Genomic DNA, 16,280 nt, shown 5'->3' with positions numbered 1-16,280 from the left:
GATGGATTTTTATGGGGTTACACAAATTTGTGAGGGATGAATTTATCAAACAGAAATTGCTTGTAACAGCAACTATGGGATCTTGATTTTCAGAAGTTGTATACCTCCAAGCGTCAGAGGCAGAAAGGAAACAAATCTAACAACATCTTTAGACTCTGTTTTTGAGTTTCTAAAATCAACCATCGGTCAGAGGAAAAAAGCAGAAATAACTTGTGCTTGTTCTGATTTAGCAGCCTATTTTTATGTGACTAGCTCATGGCCCACTGCATTTCACCAACCAAAGAGAGGTGCATCATCCGAAAACAGAGTATACACAATGTTAAATATATTACAGGTTTCCTCCCAGACTGTTCAATACACATACACAATTTTTCAAAACCAAAAGTAAAACAGTGTGTGTAAATTTTATCAGCAGTCTGTGTGATTCCTCCAAAATGCTGCAGAGGCTGAAATTGGTCCCCCTGATCCACCACAGCCACTCACTCCTGGTTAAAAGAATGCATTCCCTAATAAACAATCTGAGTGGAAAACTGAACCCTTTAGTCAGTTTCAGCAACCTAACAACTTGCCGGAGTTCACTGCTAGGAAAAGTGATATGATCGTTACATTGACGTGTGAAAAAGCCAGCCAGCTCTGGTTCTTTTTTTCAGGGCACAGCTGGGGAACTATACTCACTGAGGTACAGAAGAGCAAAGGGGACGGGAAGGATCTTGGGGGAAGCCTGGAACATCCCAACCTATCCAAGAGTTCCTTCCCTATTTTCCTTAAGAGGTCCTTGTGTTGTTGTTCATTTGTTCAGTTGCTTCCAACTCTTTGGAAGTGACTGACCTCATGGACCAGCCCACACCAGAGCTCCCTGTCAGCCGTCATCACTCACAGCTTCTTCAAGGTCAAGCCAGTCACTTCAAGGATAAAATCCATCCATCTTGCCCTTGGTCGGCCCCTCATCCTTTTTCCTTCAATTTTTTCCCAGCATCATTATCTTCTCCAAACTTTCCTGTCTTCTCATTATGTGGCCAAAGTACTTCATCTTTGCCTTTAATGTCCTTCCCTCCAGTGAGCAGTTGGACATTATTTCCTGGAGGATGCACTGGTTTGATCTTCTCGTGGTCCAAGATACTCTCAGAATTTTCCTCCAACACCACAGTTCAAAAGCATCTATCTTCCTTATGGTCCAGCTCTTGCATCCATAGGTTACTACAGAGAATACCGTTGCTTTAACTATGTGGATTTTCGTTGTCGGTGTGTTGTCTCTACTCTTCACTACTTTATCAAGATTGGTCATTGCTCTCCTCCCAAGAAGTGAACATCTTTGGATTTCCTGGCTGCAGTCTGTGTCTGCAGTAATCTTTGTGCATAGAAATACAAAGTCTGTCAGTGCCTCCACATTTTCTCCCTCTATTTGCCAGTTATCACTCAGTCTGGTTCCCATAAACTTTGTTTTGTTTTTGTTTAACTGCAACCCAGCTTTTGTACTTTCTTCTCTCACCTTGGTTGTAAAGCTCCATGTTATTTAAAGAATGGCATTCTTCTTGCCAAAATGGATACTGAATCAGTTTGTTAACACCTGAAGCCATGGGCGTTAGACGTGGATTTTAAAACAGAACTAAGATTTCAAATGATGAAATGTTGTTTCCTCATTCAGTTTTACATGTATAAGAAATATAAAGACCTCTTTAGAGTGTCACATAAAAGGAGTCTGTCTGCCTGAGCAATTTCCTACTACCTCACATTTGTACTGACTTGAGAAGCAGAAGAAAAGCAACCACATAACATATTTCGAACTATAATAATAATCCCACAAATTAAAACAGGGAATAAATAGGGGGGAAACCAAAGCCTTATTTGCCTACTTTTTTCAGTCTTTTGCTGTTTGTAGAGCCATTTGCTTGCTGTTGTGGGAGAATTCTTGCTGGTGTTGAGAGAAACATAGACTTTGCAGCAAACACTGAAGAATAAAGACACAAAGAATTGAAGCTTTCACAAATTGTGGGTATATATGAACAGAAAAAGATGTGTTAGCTGTAGAATCTTTGCTGCACCAAATTCATCATTTCCCAAAGCCATTGCTTCTTCACAGCACCTAAAAGGGGTATTTTGAAAAGAAAGTTCACAGCACAAGGCAAGTGCTTAACTCTTTCCCCTTCCCTGCAACTCATTTCCCCCTCCAACCAACTATGGCTTTAAAATGGATTTCCAATCAGTAAGAACAATTGTTGAGAGGTAAAGCTGCCTGTCCAAGGACTTGTTCAATAGAAGTGTCTGCAAGGTGGTATTACAATGAGTTGAATGAACCTGCTTCTGGATTTATTTATGATGATATCATGTTAGAGTTCTAAAGTGCAGGCCTCAGTTTTCTAATCTCTCGGTTTGCTCCTGCAGAATTCTGGGAAATATAGTTTAGGGCAGAACCTCTGGAAATCTCAACCAGAGAGGCCCTCAGCTTCCCTAAACTACATTTCCCAGAAGTCTACAGGATCAAATCAGGTGATAAAGATATGTGGGCCTGTCTTTTAGAAATCTAATGTGATATTGTCCATAGTCTCGTTAATATTTTCTATAGAAAGAGGCCCAATTAGTATATGCAAATACTCAACTTTTTGCTTTTATATCTGGAAGCTTTTCTTTGATATTGGAACCACGAAAGCCTTCCTGGGCAAGTTTCCAAAAGTCTTCATAATCTTGCTGGTTCTTTATGATTCTGAGTTTAGTTAATTCATTCTGCAACCCAATGATCTCAAAAGAGAAAAAAAGTTGGAGGAAAAGATGAGAGAGAGGATGTAGACATTTCATTATTGGTTATTGACATCAAAAGCAAATTGAATATTTTTAATTAACAATGACCTGTAAATTCTTTCTTTCATTTTGCAAAATATTTTTTTCATCCTTTCTGACATCCTTACTTCATTTGCAGCAACAAAAAATAAAAAAGTTAGTGTATGCAAGCCTTCTGCTAGAAGCTTACAAAACTCTCCCCTGGAAATGGCAAGATTTCTATTACAGCTGTCATCATATGTCTTCAAAAAAAATCCCCAGCAGATCCATGATAGTTCTTAACATGTACAGCCACAGAGGGAAACAGACCTTTCATATCTTCCATATCAATTTTTATCGAAGGGGAAAAGTCAGTAATGATACAATGACATAAATGTATTGTATCAGACATTGTTTGAACTGAAAGTACTAATTTTTATTGGTTATGCTTTCCTTTCACATATCTAAAAATGAAAAATTGGCATGTTTTCTGTTCGTCGTGGGAGTTCTGTGTGCCATATTTGGTTAAGTTCCATCATTGGTGGAGTTCAGAATGCTCTTTGATTGTAGGTGAACTATACATCCCAGTAACTACAACTCGCATATGTCAAGGTCTATTTTTCCCCCAAGAGCGCCTCAAGAGCGCGTCTTGGCAAAACCAGCTATACTGCAAATACTTACTTTGCGTAATGGGTTGAGCCACCCCTGAGTATAGATTTTAGTCCTTGCAGTGCTTTGTAACTAAGGTCACTCCCAAGCAGTTAAGAATGATCATATGTAAGCATGCTCTTTTCTTGGTTATTGATCCTTCTGGCATATATTCCAAAACGCTTTCTACCACACAAGGATGGCACTGATGGGTGCAAAATCAACCACTAAGGCAAGAAGTAAGTTTATAGACTCTATCCATCGCCACTGTGAGAATTCTCGTTTATTTATTTATCATGCCAGAAGTGAACCTAGGGTACAGTTGTAATGTATTTAAACAAAGTTTTAAAAATTGGCATTATATTAAATGTCCTTTGACCAGTAGCTAGCCACTTGGAGTGCCTTTAGTGTTGCTATAAGAAGGTCCTCCATTGTGCATGTGGCAGGACTCAGACTGCATTGCAATAGGTGGTATGTGGTTTGTTTGAGTTCTGGTGTCCTAAAAGGATGTAAAGGGGCAACCATTTTCCCTGGGATACTTTCTAGTATCATAGCATTTCCTAAAATGAACAGAGATTGACATCTTACCAAATAACTGCGCGACTGTGGGATGGACTCCAGGTATTTTGTATCATGAGACAATTTGCAGAAGGGCATTTTATGACCAGGATGATGCTTTTAACAAAAAAAAAAGATAAAATTGTGTTCAGTATTTCTCCCCTCCAAAAGCTGGGAAACAAAGCTCAAAACAAATGACATGTAAACATTCAACCACAGGAAGCCATTAACAACACTGGACACCAATTAGGACCCAGCGGGTATTCCTAACACCGCCTGGTGCTTTTGCTCCACCCCAAAGGCTTTGACAGAAGACTCACAAACGTAGCCTTAGGGAGCAGGCTGTTTCATTTACTCAGCAATTTGTAGCCACATATTCCTGCTGAAAGGCTTATAAACTTGTTTGTAGTTTTTTCCCTAGTCACAAGAGAAAATACTTTTGAGGGAAGAAGAAATAAACCTGTGGCAATCCCTCTGTCTTTTTCATTTTCTTCTATGCATGGCAGGGAGATGTACCAAAGAATTCAGAGCAATCTCTTATAAACTTTAAAATATATAGAGCTTACTTTGACTTTATTGAAAAATCATTTCAAAAGAACATAGGGAAAAGACTTAGGCCCCTTCTACACAACTGAATATAATCCCACATTTTCTGCTTTGAACTGGAATATATGGCAGTGTGGACTTAGATAAACCAATTCAAACCAGATATTTTGGGATATAATAATATTCTGGGTTATATGGCTGTGTGGAAGGACCCTTAGAGCAGAGATAGGAAATAACTGAGTAAACCTTTTTGAATTAGCAATTTTTATTTAGCAAAAACTGACAATAGTTTATTTTTAACTGGGCTGACTCAAGTTAGAATTTCAGTATAAATGTTTCTCTTGAATTATATTATTAGTTATTAATTAAATGACCATCAGAAGAAAAAGCATACAAATTTTACTTTATTCAGTTGATTACTATTCCAAATTCAGTTCTCCTTAATTTTTTGCTTTCTTAAGTTTCTTGGACTTGCGAGAGCATTATATTTAGGTTTTAAGTCTCAAATAACCTACTCAAGCATATTAATTTCAATAAAATTCTTTGTATAATAGCTTACGGAGTAACTTATCCTCTCCTATTTACATATTTCTAAAAAGGATTTGAGATTCATATTGCTGACATTGAACAATTAGACAATCTGGAGGATTTCTGGAAAGACAAACGTAACAAGATGGCATTATAAGGGAGAATGGGAGATGGGGTTAAATCCTTTTCATTATTTTCAATTCATTCCAGTAAGGCTTTATTGTATCCATTTAACCTAAATGTAAATAGTATTGTATCATGATCTTAATATAGTGTTGAACTGTGATTTCTTTGAACTATGACTTCTTTGGCCGGTGCCCTGTAGGATCCCTCAGAGTTTCATTCTGTCACCCATGCTTCAACATCTACATGAAACTGCTGGGAGAGATCATATGGAGTTTTGGAGTTCAGTGTCACATTTATGCAGATGACACCCAACTGTATTACTCCTTTCCACCAAATGCCAAGGATGCCTCTCTGGTCCTGAACTGGTGTCTGTCAACAGTAATGGACTTGATGAGAGCGAATAGATTGAAATTAAATCCAGACAAGACAGAGGTACTCCTGGTCAATCGTGCTGGACAGGGTTATACTCCCCCTGAAAGTTCAGGTACGCAGCTTGGGGATGATCCTGGACTCATCCCTGACCCTGGAGCCTCAGATGTCAGTGTTGACTAAGAGTGTTTTTGCACAATTAAAACTTGTGTGCTAGCTGTGCTCATACCTTGAAACGCCTGCTCTAGCCATGGTAGTGCATGCTTTAGTTACATGTCATCTGGACTACGGCAATACACTCTATGTAGGGCTGCCTTTAAAAAATGCTCAGAAGCTTCACCTAGTCCAGAGATCTCCAGCCAGGTTACTAACTGGAGCACCATACAAGGAGCGAACAACTCCCATGCTACGGCAGCTCCACTAGCTTCCAGTTTGCTACCAGGTGAAATTTAAAGTGCTGGTTGTTACCTTTAAAGCCCTAAATGGTTTGGGTCCAGACTACTTGATCACCCATCTCTCCTCATATGAACCTGCCCTGACACTGCATTCATCAAATGAGGCCCTCCTCTCGGTCTTGCCCTTGTCCCAAACCTGGTTGGTGGGGACAAGAGAGAGGGCCTTTTCTCTCCCCTACCCTCCCCCCACCACCTTTGGAACTCTCTCCTGAAAGAGATTAAAATACCCCCATGCTCTCCTCTTACTTAGGCTTCCAGGCTTTTGAAGACAATTGAATATCCGGCTGCCACAGAATGAATGGACAGGACCTTACTGACAGTTATGGTTTTAATCTACCGACTGGGTTTTGATCTCCTTTTAATCATTGTTGTCCTGTGTGTTTTTTAAAATTTATTTTCATGTTTAGTTAAGATAAATTGTCATCTTAATTATCTGCATTTAATTTATTTTGTATTTGTATTTTCACTGTGTATTGTATGACATTGAATGGCTGCCATTTTTGTTGTAAGTTGCCCTGAGTCCCCATGGGGAGACAGGTAAAATTGACTTGACTTGACTTGATCTATAGTTAATAAAAATAAGCAAATATCAGTGGAGAAAGGCTTTATATCCTGGTTTGTTTTTCCTAAACATTTTAAGCTAACTAAAGATAGCCACATTCAGCCATCACAGGAAACTGGTTAGTTAATAATGGAATATTATGACACACAAAAGAAGGTAAGGGAAGCATGTAAGTTAGTATTCTCTAACGTGGATGGCATATGTGAGCCAACGTATTTTCCATTACCTTATTATTATTATTATTATTATTATTATTATTTTACTGACACAAAAACACAGTATGAAACAGCAAACGAGATATATATGCTGGATTTTGTAACACAAAATCACAAATCGAACACTTCCCAAGCGTTTAGGACTCTGTGATATATTTTTGAATGATGCACGCAGATCCAGGTAAGGTGGCCTTTTGCAGTTGACAGATCATGATTTTGTCAATGTTTATTGTTTCCAAACGCTGGCTGAGATCTTTTGGCAGGGCACCCAGTGTGCTGATGACCACTGGGACCACCTGTACTGGTTTATGCCAGAGCCTTTGCAGTTCGATTTTGAGGTCTTGATAATGGCTGAGTTTTTCCTGGGTTTTTTTTTTTGTCACCTGGTATGGCAACATCAATAATCTAAACTTTTTTATTTATAATAATTTGTTGTTGTTGTTGTTGTTACTATTATTATTATTCCTGTCACAATACTTTTTAAAATATGAATTTGATTAATGATATTAAACATATCAAAGTGAGCAAGCACTTCATTTATATGACATTGGATTGGAATTTGAGCATTAATTTGCTGATATTAGATAAGCAAGGAATGGAATAAAAATTCTAATCCAGTTCCTTTAGAATCAAACTGCTGTGAAAAGTAAAATGATTTCTTCATATACAGAGGTTGTAAAGAATTTATGAAACATAAAACAAGCCCTTATTGGGGTGGGAGGGACAACAGCTTTTTATTGCTGCTTCTCTGTTTTAACTTTCTCCACACTTTCCCCAACTTTATAGTACCCATAAAGTTACTGAAATTCAAATGGTATTGAGAAGAGCATTTGCCCGCATTTCCTTTTCATTTCATCTTGGCCTAGCTCTGCTTTATTGTCATAGCTGATGTTGTCTTTCTACAATGGAGAGAGACAGACGACACATAAAGATTTTGAAAAGGTTAAACAGTGTTTAAGAAAGAGAGTGTGGGAAGTTGTAGACTGAGATTTTTGTCTTCTCCTTAGATCATGTACTCTTACACTATGCAATTAACACCAAGTTAATGTACTTAATAGGAGCCCCCAGTGCCAAAATGGGTTAAACCCTTGTGCTTGCAGGACTGAAGACTGACAGGTCAGAGGTTCGAATCTGGGGAGAGCATGGATGAGCTCCCTCTGTCAGCTCCAGCTCCCCATGCGGGGACATGAGAGAAACCTCCCACAAGGATGGTAAAACATCAAAACATCTGGGCATCCCCTGCCGTCCTTGCAGACAGCAAATTCTCTCACACCAGAAGCAACTTGCAGTTTCTCAAGTTGCTCTTGACACACAAAAAATGTACTTAATATGTAGGGTTGATATCTAAGAAACAATAGTTATCTAAACAATCCCTGAAATCATTTCCAGTCACATTCACCAAATCTACATTGTCTCATAAATGTCCACTAAGATCTGACCACTGAAGTAACAAAAGTGCTTTCCAATTTGCATCCTTAAAGGAAGGGTAGAAAGCTCTCTCTAAAAAGAAGATAGCTCTGCTGGTGGTAGTTGTCATCATGTTTATTTTACTAAATAAATTATGCATGCTGTTGTAGGAACTGATGTATATTCAAAGGGAACTGCAAGGTTGCCATTACGAGTTGTAGAGGGTGTATGTATGTATGTATGTATGTATCTTAAATCAAAAGATTCCAATAGTAAATATCAGAGAAGCGTAAACATTGTGGTGATCGCCATCAGAACCCATAGATACATGATTTTGCATGAATATCAAAGAGGGTTAGTGTCACTCTAGTCATTGTTATAATTATTAACATGAAATATATAAGAGTTTTGGATATCTTCCTGATACTTACATCAGAAAAAACAGAAATAAGTAATGCAATAGAATGATACATTACAGCTCTTCTGATTTTTTTTTCCTTTGCTTTTGTCTAAAAGAAACATTATATCCTCCTGGTTGCAATTGGAGGCAACCTTATTTCTGTCTAAAATACTTTAAAAAAAAAAGCAACAAAGCAGTACCTAAATCTCAAGTAGGAGTGAATTGCCTTCAGGCTGAGAATGGTGGGATAGAAATATCGTAAATAAATAAATGTTCCAAGATGAAATGTCATAACTGAAAAGGTAATATTTCCCATACTGACATGCTTTGTTGCCAACCCCACTGCCAGTAAGATACAGCCCATAAGAAGTTAATATTAGCTATTAATTTTATAGTTCATTGACTGTTAATATTGACTATAAAGTTGTTGTGATAGATAGATAGATAGATAGATAGATAGATAGATAGATAGATAGATAGATAGATAGATAGAGAGAGAGATGCGGCCATGGGATACATGCAACTGATTTTTTTAAGACTACGAGGCCCCTCCCATAATCCTTCCAAGAGTTGATTTTAGCTCATTGAAGTCTCTGTAAGTGATTTTGGATTATAAAGCCTCTTGTATCTTCTATTGCTACCAACCTCTTTAAAAGGAGCTTTACAAAATAAGTTGATTCTATTTTTGCTGTTTCCAGCTCATCACTGTTGACCATCTCGTCTATTTTGGGGCTGATGTGGAGTGGGGTGGGTTCCTCTGCCTACTTATTAGCCATGGAAACAATGAGGAGACACAAAGAAAACGATGGCACACTAACATTTCTCTAGTCTCCAGTTGATTTCACTCCTGCTTTGTCATTCACAACAAGCTTTTATAGGCAGTCTTCCCTGCTCTGGAAGTATACTGCTACATTTCATCTAGCAATAATAGCAAAATACCAACTTCAATTTCCACGTTACTTCAGTATTTGTTGTTATTGGTGGCTTTGGGGAGGGATAGGGAAATGTACAGTGCAAAGGAAGTTCCACTCAATGTATCTTGATGTCAGAGTGGACAGGTAAGGGGACAGGGAGCAATCTGAACTTATCTCCCTATATCAGCCAGGCCAATTGTTAAGATCTGCAGGGGGTGCCCTGCTTTCCATCCCACCTCCTTCGCAGGTGCGATTGGTGGGGATGAGAGACGGGGCCTTCTTTGTGGTGGCCCCTCAGCTGTGGAACTCCCTTGCCACAGACATCAGAGTGCCTCATCCCTCCTGGTCTTTTGGGAAAATGTGAAAACCTGGCTGTGAAAGCAGGGATTTGGTGAGTAGAAATTAAAGTGCAATAGACTTTTACGAACGGACATAAGAGGTAATCTGGATAACGATTTCAGGATTGGGGCTATGTTTTATATGTTTTACATGTTTTAACTGGTTTTAATTTGTATTTATATGTTTTGATTTTAATGTTTAGTTGTGTATGTTTGTTTGATCTTTTATATTTGTGGTATTGAATGTTTGCCAAAATTGGAAGCCGATCTGAGTCCCTCTTGGGGTGAGATGGAGTGGGGTAGAAATAAAGTAAAAGCTTTCTCCTTAAAGGCCTGACTGATGCCTGTGGTTGACTTCATGTCAGTATTAAGTCAAAACCTGATTTTTCTTCAAACTTCCTGGTGATCAGTTCTTTACAGTCAAATCCTAACAAGGTCGTATCTTCATAAAATTACAATTATTTAATTCTTTAAAATATGTCTACTCCTCTTGAACTAATGTAGAAGAGTAGAAATGTAGAACAATGTAGAATAATCAGACAATTGCTTTTTAAAAAACAACAACAACATTTATTTATAGACTGCTCTATCTCCCTGAAGGGACTCAGGGTGGTTTCCAAAAATATGGCAACCATTCAATGCCAAAAGAAAACCATACAAACAGTTTACATCAAGACAAGGCACATTAAACAGTATAAACAACATAACTGTAACTTAATAAACAAAATCACAACAAATAAAATAAAGCTTAAAAATAAAAAATCATCACAAAATACAAAAATCCCGATAAAACATGCTAAAAATACAATATATATAAACACCGAAAATAATATAGCAAAATATAATATAAATGTTGGCATTTTAAACATGTAGGAATGTATACCAGGTGGTGTCATTTGGCCTCAAAACAGGCATGGACAAACTCCAGCCCTCCAGGTGATTTGAACTTCAACTTCCACAATTCCTAACAGCCGGTAGGGCCAAAGTTTGCCCATGCCTGCCTTAATGGCTTTAATAAAAATCCAAGAGTTAACTTGGTTCTAGAATTAGACCCATGTTGCTACCAATTGGATCTCAGACACATCACAACTGGGCTGCCACTGCTGAGAAGGCCATGCTTTTCACACAAATCTCAGACAGGCACATATAGAGGCGAGGAGACAGAGATTTCATCAAAACAATAAGCTAAATTCAGTGTAACCAAACTTATAAGCACTGCCATTTAACATAAAGTTAAAGTGAAGTTACTGAAGACACTTTCAAAAACAAGAGCAGATTTACAAAGATAGGCATGATATGATTTGGAGTCCTATAATATTTGTGTCTCTGTTCTCCTTTCATTGGCAGATAAAGAACATCTTGTTTAATCAGGCTTTTAAAGAGTAATTGCTTTCAGGGAACCTTCTTAAGAGGGTGGGGAGATGTTTTAGTAACGTTTGTAACGTTTTAAAATATTGTGTGGTTTAATGTATGGTTTTAATATGGCAGTCATTTAATTGTGTTTTTGTTTTGTTGTGAAGTTTTTAGCTAATTTTGTTTTATCATCAACGAGCTGCTTTGGGTTCCACAGTTGGAAGTGCCATCTAAATGCACTAATAAAGGAACAAACACTTTACCTTAAATTTAAATGACTGCCAGTCTTTTATATTGCTCATGCTAACTCCTACATTTTCACATTGATTTCTACAGCAAAATACACCTGAAATTTTCACAACATCCTACCTGGAGCTATCAAAGTACTATATCTCAAAATGACCTGAAAACAAAAATATTCTATTTATTCCTAATTTCTGATATATTGTAAAAGAAGACAGACTTTCTTTTTTTAAAACAACAACGTTTTTCTTTTTTCTCCCTAGAGATGAAAACAAAGTTGAAACTGTTGTTCAGCTTTACTCTTTTTGTTGCTGTCAAAATTCAATGCAGTTAAAACTTTCAAAAGATCACAACTGAAGGAGTTTCTGGTCCTTCAGAGATTTCATGGCTCGAAAGGGAACCCAATGTGGTATTGGCCTGTTAAATATGGAGAAGTGTTTCCTTTAGAAGAGGAAATTCTCTTAAGGAAGTTGTTTTAAGATAAATAAAAGTTCAGGATGAAGCAAGCAAAAGGTGTGAAGGATTTCTCTTTGATTTCCCAATTTGTGTATTTGGGCTGAGACACGGACTACATTTTATGCACATATTAATAGGATGCTAATAAGACTACAATCTCGACTTTAGCATTGGTTTGTGGAGACAGCCTGATATATTGGCTCTCTTAAGACAGAGGATGTTTTTGCTTTCTTGGAGCGAGAAAAACAGGCCACGCTCCTCAGAGAAAAGAGCAGAAAAAGGAAAAGTGAAGGTAGTGTTCCTTGTTTTGATGCTAGTCCTCGTAGTGCCTTAAGTAGCCTGTTTAAACTAAGCTTAATTTTCCCAACAGTGATGTAAGAACATTTTGAAATGCTATATGCTGGCTTTTTCTTATGGGTAAACAAAGATTGACAAAGACTATCATATTGGATATAAATTCTAATTCTCCTAATTCAGCAAGACTTACAGTGGAAGATTTTAATCCCCAAATGAGAGCAGATAGGAAATTCAGAAAATTATAGTTCAAAACCATTTTTAAGTTGTGTTCTACTTTTGAGCCATATAATATAATATTGTGTCTCTGTTCTCCTTTCGTTGACAGATAAAGAACATTTTGTTTAACTTTTGCTCTTTAAGCGTTCGGGAAATGTACACCAGACCCAAAGACAATATTCTAAATACTATAAAAGGATAGCATCAGATGAATTGAAACAACATTCGTGCAATTTATGAAATCACAAAGTAATTTATTTAGAAGTTGAAAGACTAGTGGAGTAGAAAACAGGAAATGAAGGCAATATTTTCAAAGAAAATGTATTTTCATACAGATGTCTTTATTGTCAATTTGTTATAAGTATTTGCAGAAACAAGTGAACTTCATTTAGAAACAGTGCACTTGGTTGAACAACTATAAGTATTAATTCAATAGGACTTGTGTCCAGATAATATGTTTAGAATACCATTGCCAATGTAAATGTATAACTTATATTGTCCAAAATAAGAAATGACTAAGCCATTAGCCATGTAGATTTATATTAGTCTTTTATATTTCCTCACAGCAAGCCACACATATCCTGGCCTTCAAACATGTAGAGCATGATATAATGCCTAGTTTCTGAAATTATCTAAAATATCTATTATATTTCATAAACAACAATGCATTATTTAAAACTATGATTACTTAAGGAAATTAAAATCCTTTCTTTTACTACTCAGTTTTCTATCTGCCATAAACTTATATTTCAGCAAATTATTTTCATTATAAATTAACGCCCCCCTCCAAAAAACCCACAGACCTAAAAAAACTCAAAAATATCAATCTCTTTATAGATGTCAATAGAATGTAATGTTTGTTGGAATATGAATTTTGTAAATAAGACCACACCAAGTAGAAAACTCCAGAAAATATGTACAGAGAATGAGATCTCAGAGTCTATTTGTCACAGTCTCTTTTTCCTTCTATAGAATTTTCCTACCTTTTTTGCTTTCTGTTTAAGCTCTTGTTGGTATTTGAGATCAAACATCTTGATCTGAATTCGTTGCTTCTGAACTTTCTCATTCAACAAAATTCTGTAACGCTCACCGAGGATCTTCCTGAGCTTGCACAGATTCTTGTAGGTTTCAAGATAGTACTGAAGAAAAGGGAGGAGAGATTAGCCATTCATATCAGGTTTTCAAAAATGTCATTAAAATGTCATTGAAATAAATGTCTAATTGGCAGAAGCATCATGTTTAATTTGCAATAATGTTATAATTCCATTTTTAAGACTACATCCAAAGGGAAGGAAAATGGAATGTTGTGCAAACTTTATGATTATTCATCTGAACTGAAGTCCATTAAAGTTTATGCTAAAATCAATTGGTCTTCAAGGTCTGACAAGTCTATTTTTTTCTTTCTGTCTTCCTTTTTATTGCTAAAACAGATGAACATGGATACTTCTTTGAAAACAGTTACCATACATGACATAAAATCCCCTATTTAACACTATTCATTGAATTACATCTATATAGCTTTCCTCAAGGATGTGTTTTAGTGTCCCTCTATACACACACACACACACATGTATGTCTACACACACACACATCTTCCAGCATTCACCTGCTGTTGGCAGAAACATGCAATTTGTGGGAGATTATTTTGCTGTTATTTTATTTTGGAAATGCTTAGCACATAATGTAATTCTACACTGCCACCTACTGCTGGGTCTATTGCACTTCAACTCACCCAGAATAATAAATAAAAATTGCAGACATTTTATCTGTGACAGACTGGCTCTACAGCAGTGGTTCCCAACATTTTTTTGACCAGGGAGCACTCTCCAACATTAGTACCAAAAGGGTTAAAAATCAGTTTTTGGTCAACTTTAGATTTGGATTTGGTTATTTGGGCTGCTGATTCAAAAATTGCATTGGATAAACCATACCAGCTCTAGTTTCTAATACAGAACATATGCCATACAGTAGTCGCCATCTGCTCGCCCACAGAAAACCATATTTAGAGCTGATGTAGTCTAGCCAATGTAATTTTCTGAATCAGTGCCCCAAATAACCCCACAAACTGGCCTAAAAATGAAGACACCAAGAAAAAAAATGGTTGGGCTGTTATTATCAATGGTTTTTGTTAATACTCATGTAAAAAAAATAATAAAGGGAGGGGGCTGAAGTTGAAAAAAATACAAAACAAGACCTAAGAAACTATCCCTAATGGCTTTCTCTTGCCTCCTTGCCATGGGCACACGGCCACAAAGAAAGGGGCATGATCAGTGGGGCGTTGCGTAGGTATAGCAATGGTGAGGCCATGAACAATATTTTAGTTCTTGCGGACCACTGGTGGTCCACAGACCACATATTGGGAACCACTGCTCTACAGTATGGAATATCTTTTTGGAATGTATCTCCCAGACTCTCCCAGCCACTAGCTTTGGGGATCCTGGGAATTGGATCCCAAAATAAGTAATATTTATGAGCTCAACCTGCCACAGTTTTCAGTCCTAAATAGGACCAACCCTGTCAAAAGCTGTTATGATATTTTTGAAACATAAATAATGCTGAATCTCATTATAGGTAGTTCTCTTACAAATGTTGAGGGGCGGCTGGATCCCTCAGAGGATACTGCAAGTAGTTAAGCTTTAAACTATTGGCACAGAAAAAAGACACAGTTTGAAAAGGGATATCAATATTCAGGTATAAATCAAAGTTCTTTTCATTCTTTCTTTAATCCAGATATTGGCAATTGCTTGCATTGACTCTGCTTACATACATCACATAATTTCAATGATAAGAGACAGTGGAAGAGTAAAAGTTACCAAATCCACACTCCTCATATGTTTTGCTTTTGCAGCAAAATGTGTGATTTCCTTTCTACTGCCAAACTTCAACTTCATAAATATGTGAGAGGAAGTCATAGGGAGGAGGGAGCAAACTTGCTTTCTGCTGCCCTGGAGACTAGGACACAGAACAATTGCTTCAAACTATGGGAAAGGAGATTCCACCTGAACATTAGGAAGAACTTCCTCACTGTGAGAGCTGTTCAGCATTGGAACTCTCTGCCCAAGAGTATGGGGGAGACTCCTTCTTTGGAGGCTTTTAACAGAGGCTGGATGGCCATGCTTTGAAGACAATTTTCCTGCTTCTTGACAAGGAGTTGGACTGGATGGCACACAAGATTTCTTTCAACTCTATGATTCTATGTTTTTACAGCAAAAATGTGATTTTCACCTCTAGTGCTAAAATCTATTTTTATAAATCAGGATCCCCGAAACAGAATGAAAGTAAATTCAGACCGAGGGCTACTTCTTGCCTGCTCTGGCTGTAATCCATGTATCCCCAAATAATTTTTTATATGCCTTTTCCCTTTATGTCCACCAAAAACAAGCACAGTGTTTAAGCACATGTATTACAAGCTATGTTGGGGCTTCCACACGTCTCAATGCTCACAATATTTTCCTTGTGATTAATTGTTATGATTATGTCATGGTGCTATTATGTCTACAGATCAGGAGCCATAGCCCAAGCCAGGGATAAACTAGTATATTCAATACATTACTCATATATGATTTCTCCTTAAACTAGGCATGTTACTCCAATTATGCACAATGCCAAAAAAAATTCCTGCATTTTAAAAATGTGGTTTCTAAAGGTTTCTTGTTTCCCTGCCCTGACTTACAGCCTTTTTGCTGTGTTAATAAAATATCTAACTTATGCAACATTAAGAATCTTTATGTCGTGTAATTAAGAAAAGCAATTTAAAGTGCACTCCATATGCAGCATTTTGTTAGTTCTTAATGAAATAATTTAATTGCTGCTATGACAAACTTCCAACAGATGGCATTCTTGAGTTTTTTGGTCAAATTTCCATATTCTGTCTGAGTGCAGACTATATTTAATT

At 37.1% G+C, this 16,280-nt stretch overlaps 1 protein-coding gene across 3 annotated transcripts in view; it reads right to left on the bottom strand.

The window, feature by feature from the left end:
* The window catches only part of LOC132761119 (uncharacterized), a 70,332-nt gene that overhangs the window by 35,585 nt on the left and 18,467 nt on the right, over window positions 1–16,280 (bottom strand). For all 3 annotated transcript variants that reach the window (XM_067465683.1, XM_067465686.1, XM_060753712.2), the window contains 4 exons: window positions 13,369–13,524; window positions 3,991–4,077; window positions 2,598–2,736; window positions 1,854–1,948 (listed from right to left, as the gene is read on the bottom strand). In XM_067465683.1, coding sequence (XP_067321784.1) covers window positions 1,854–1,948; window positions 2,598–2,736; window positions 3,991–4,077; window positions 13,369–13,524 — 477 coding nt within the window. The remainder of the gene's footprint in view (window positions 1–1,853; window positions 1,949–2,597; window positions 2,737–3,990; window positions 4,078–13,368; window positions 13,525–16,280) is intronic.

The sequence above is a fragment of the Anolis sagrei genome, chromosome 1, assembly GCF_037176765.1.
Source record: "Anolis sagrei isolate rAnoSag1 chromosome 1, rAnoSag1.mat, whole genome shotgun sequence".
Taxonomy (NCBI): Eukaryota; Metazoa; Chordata; class Lepidosauria; order Squamata; family Dactyloidae; genus Anolis; species Anolis sagrei.
This window is presented reverse-complemented; position numbering and strand designations above follow the sequence as displayed.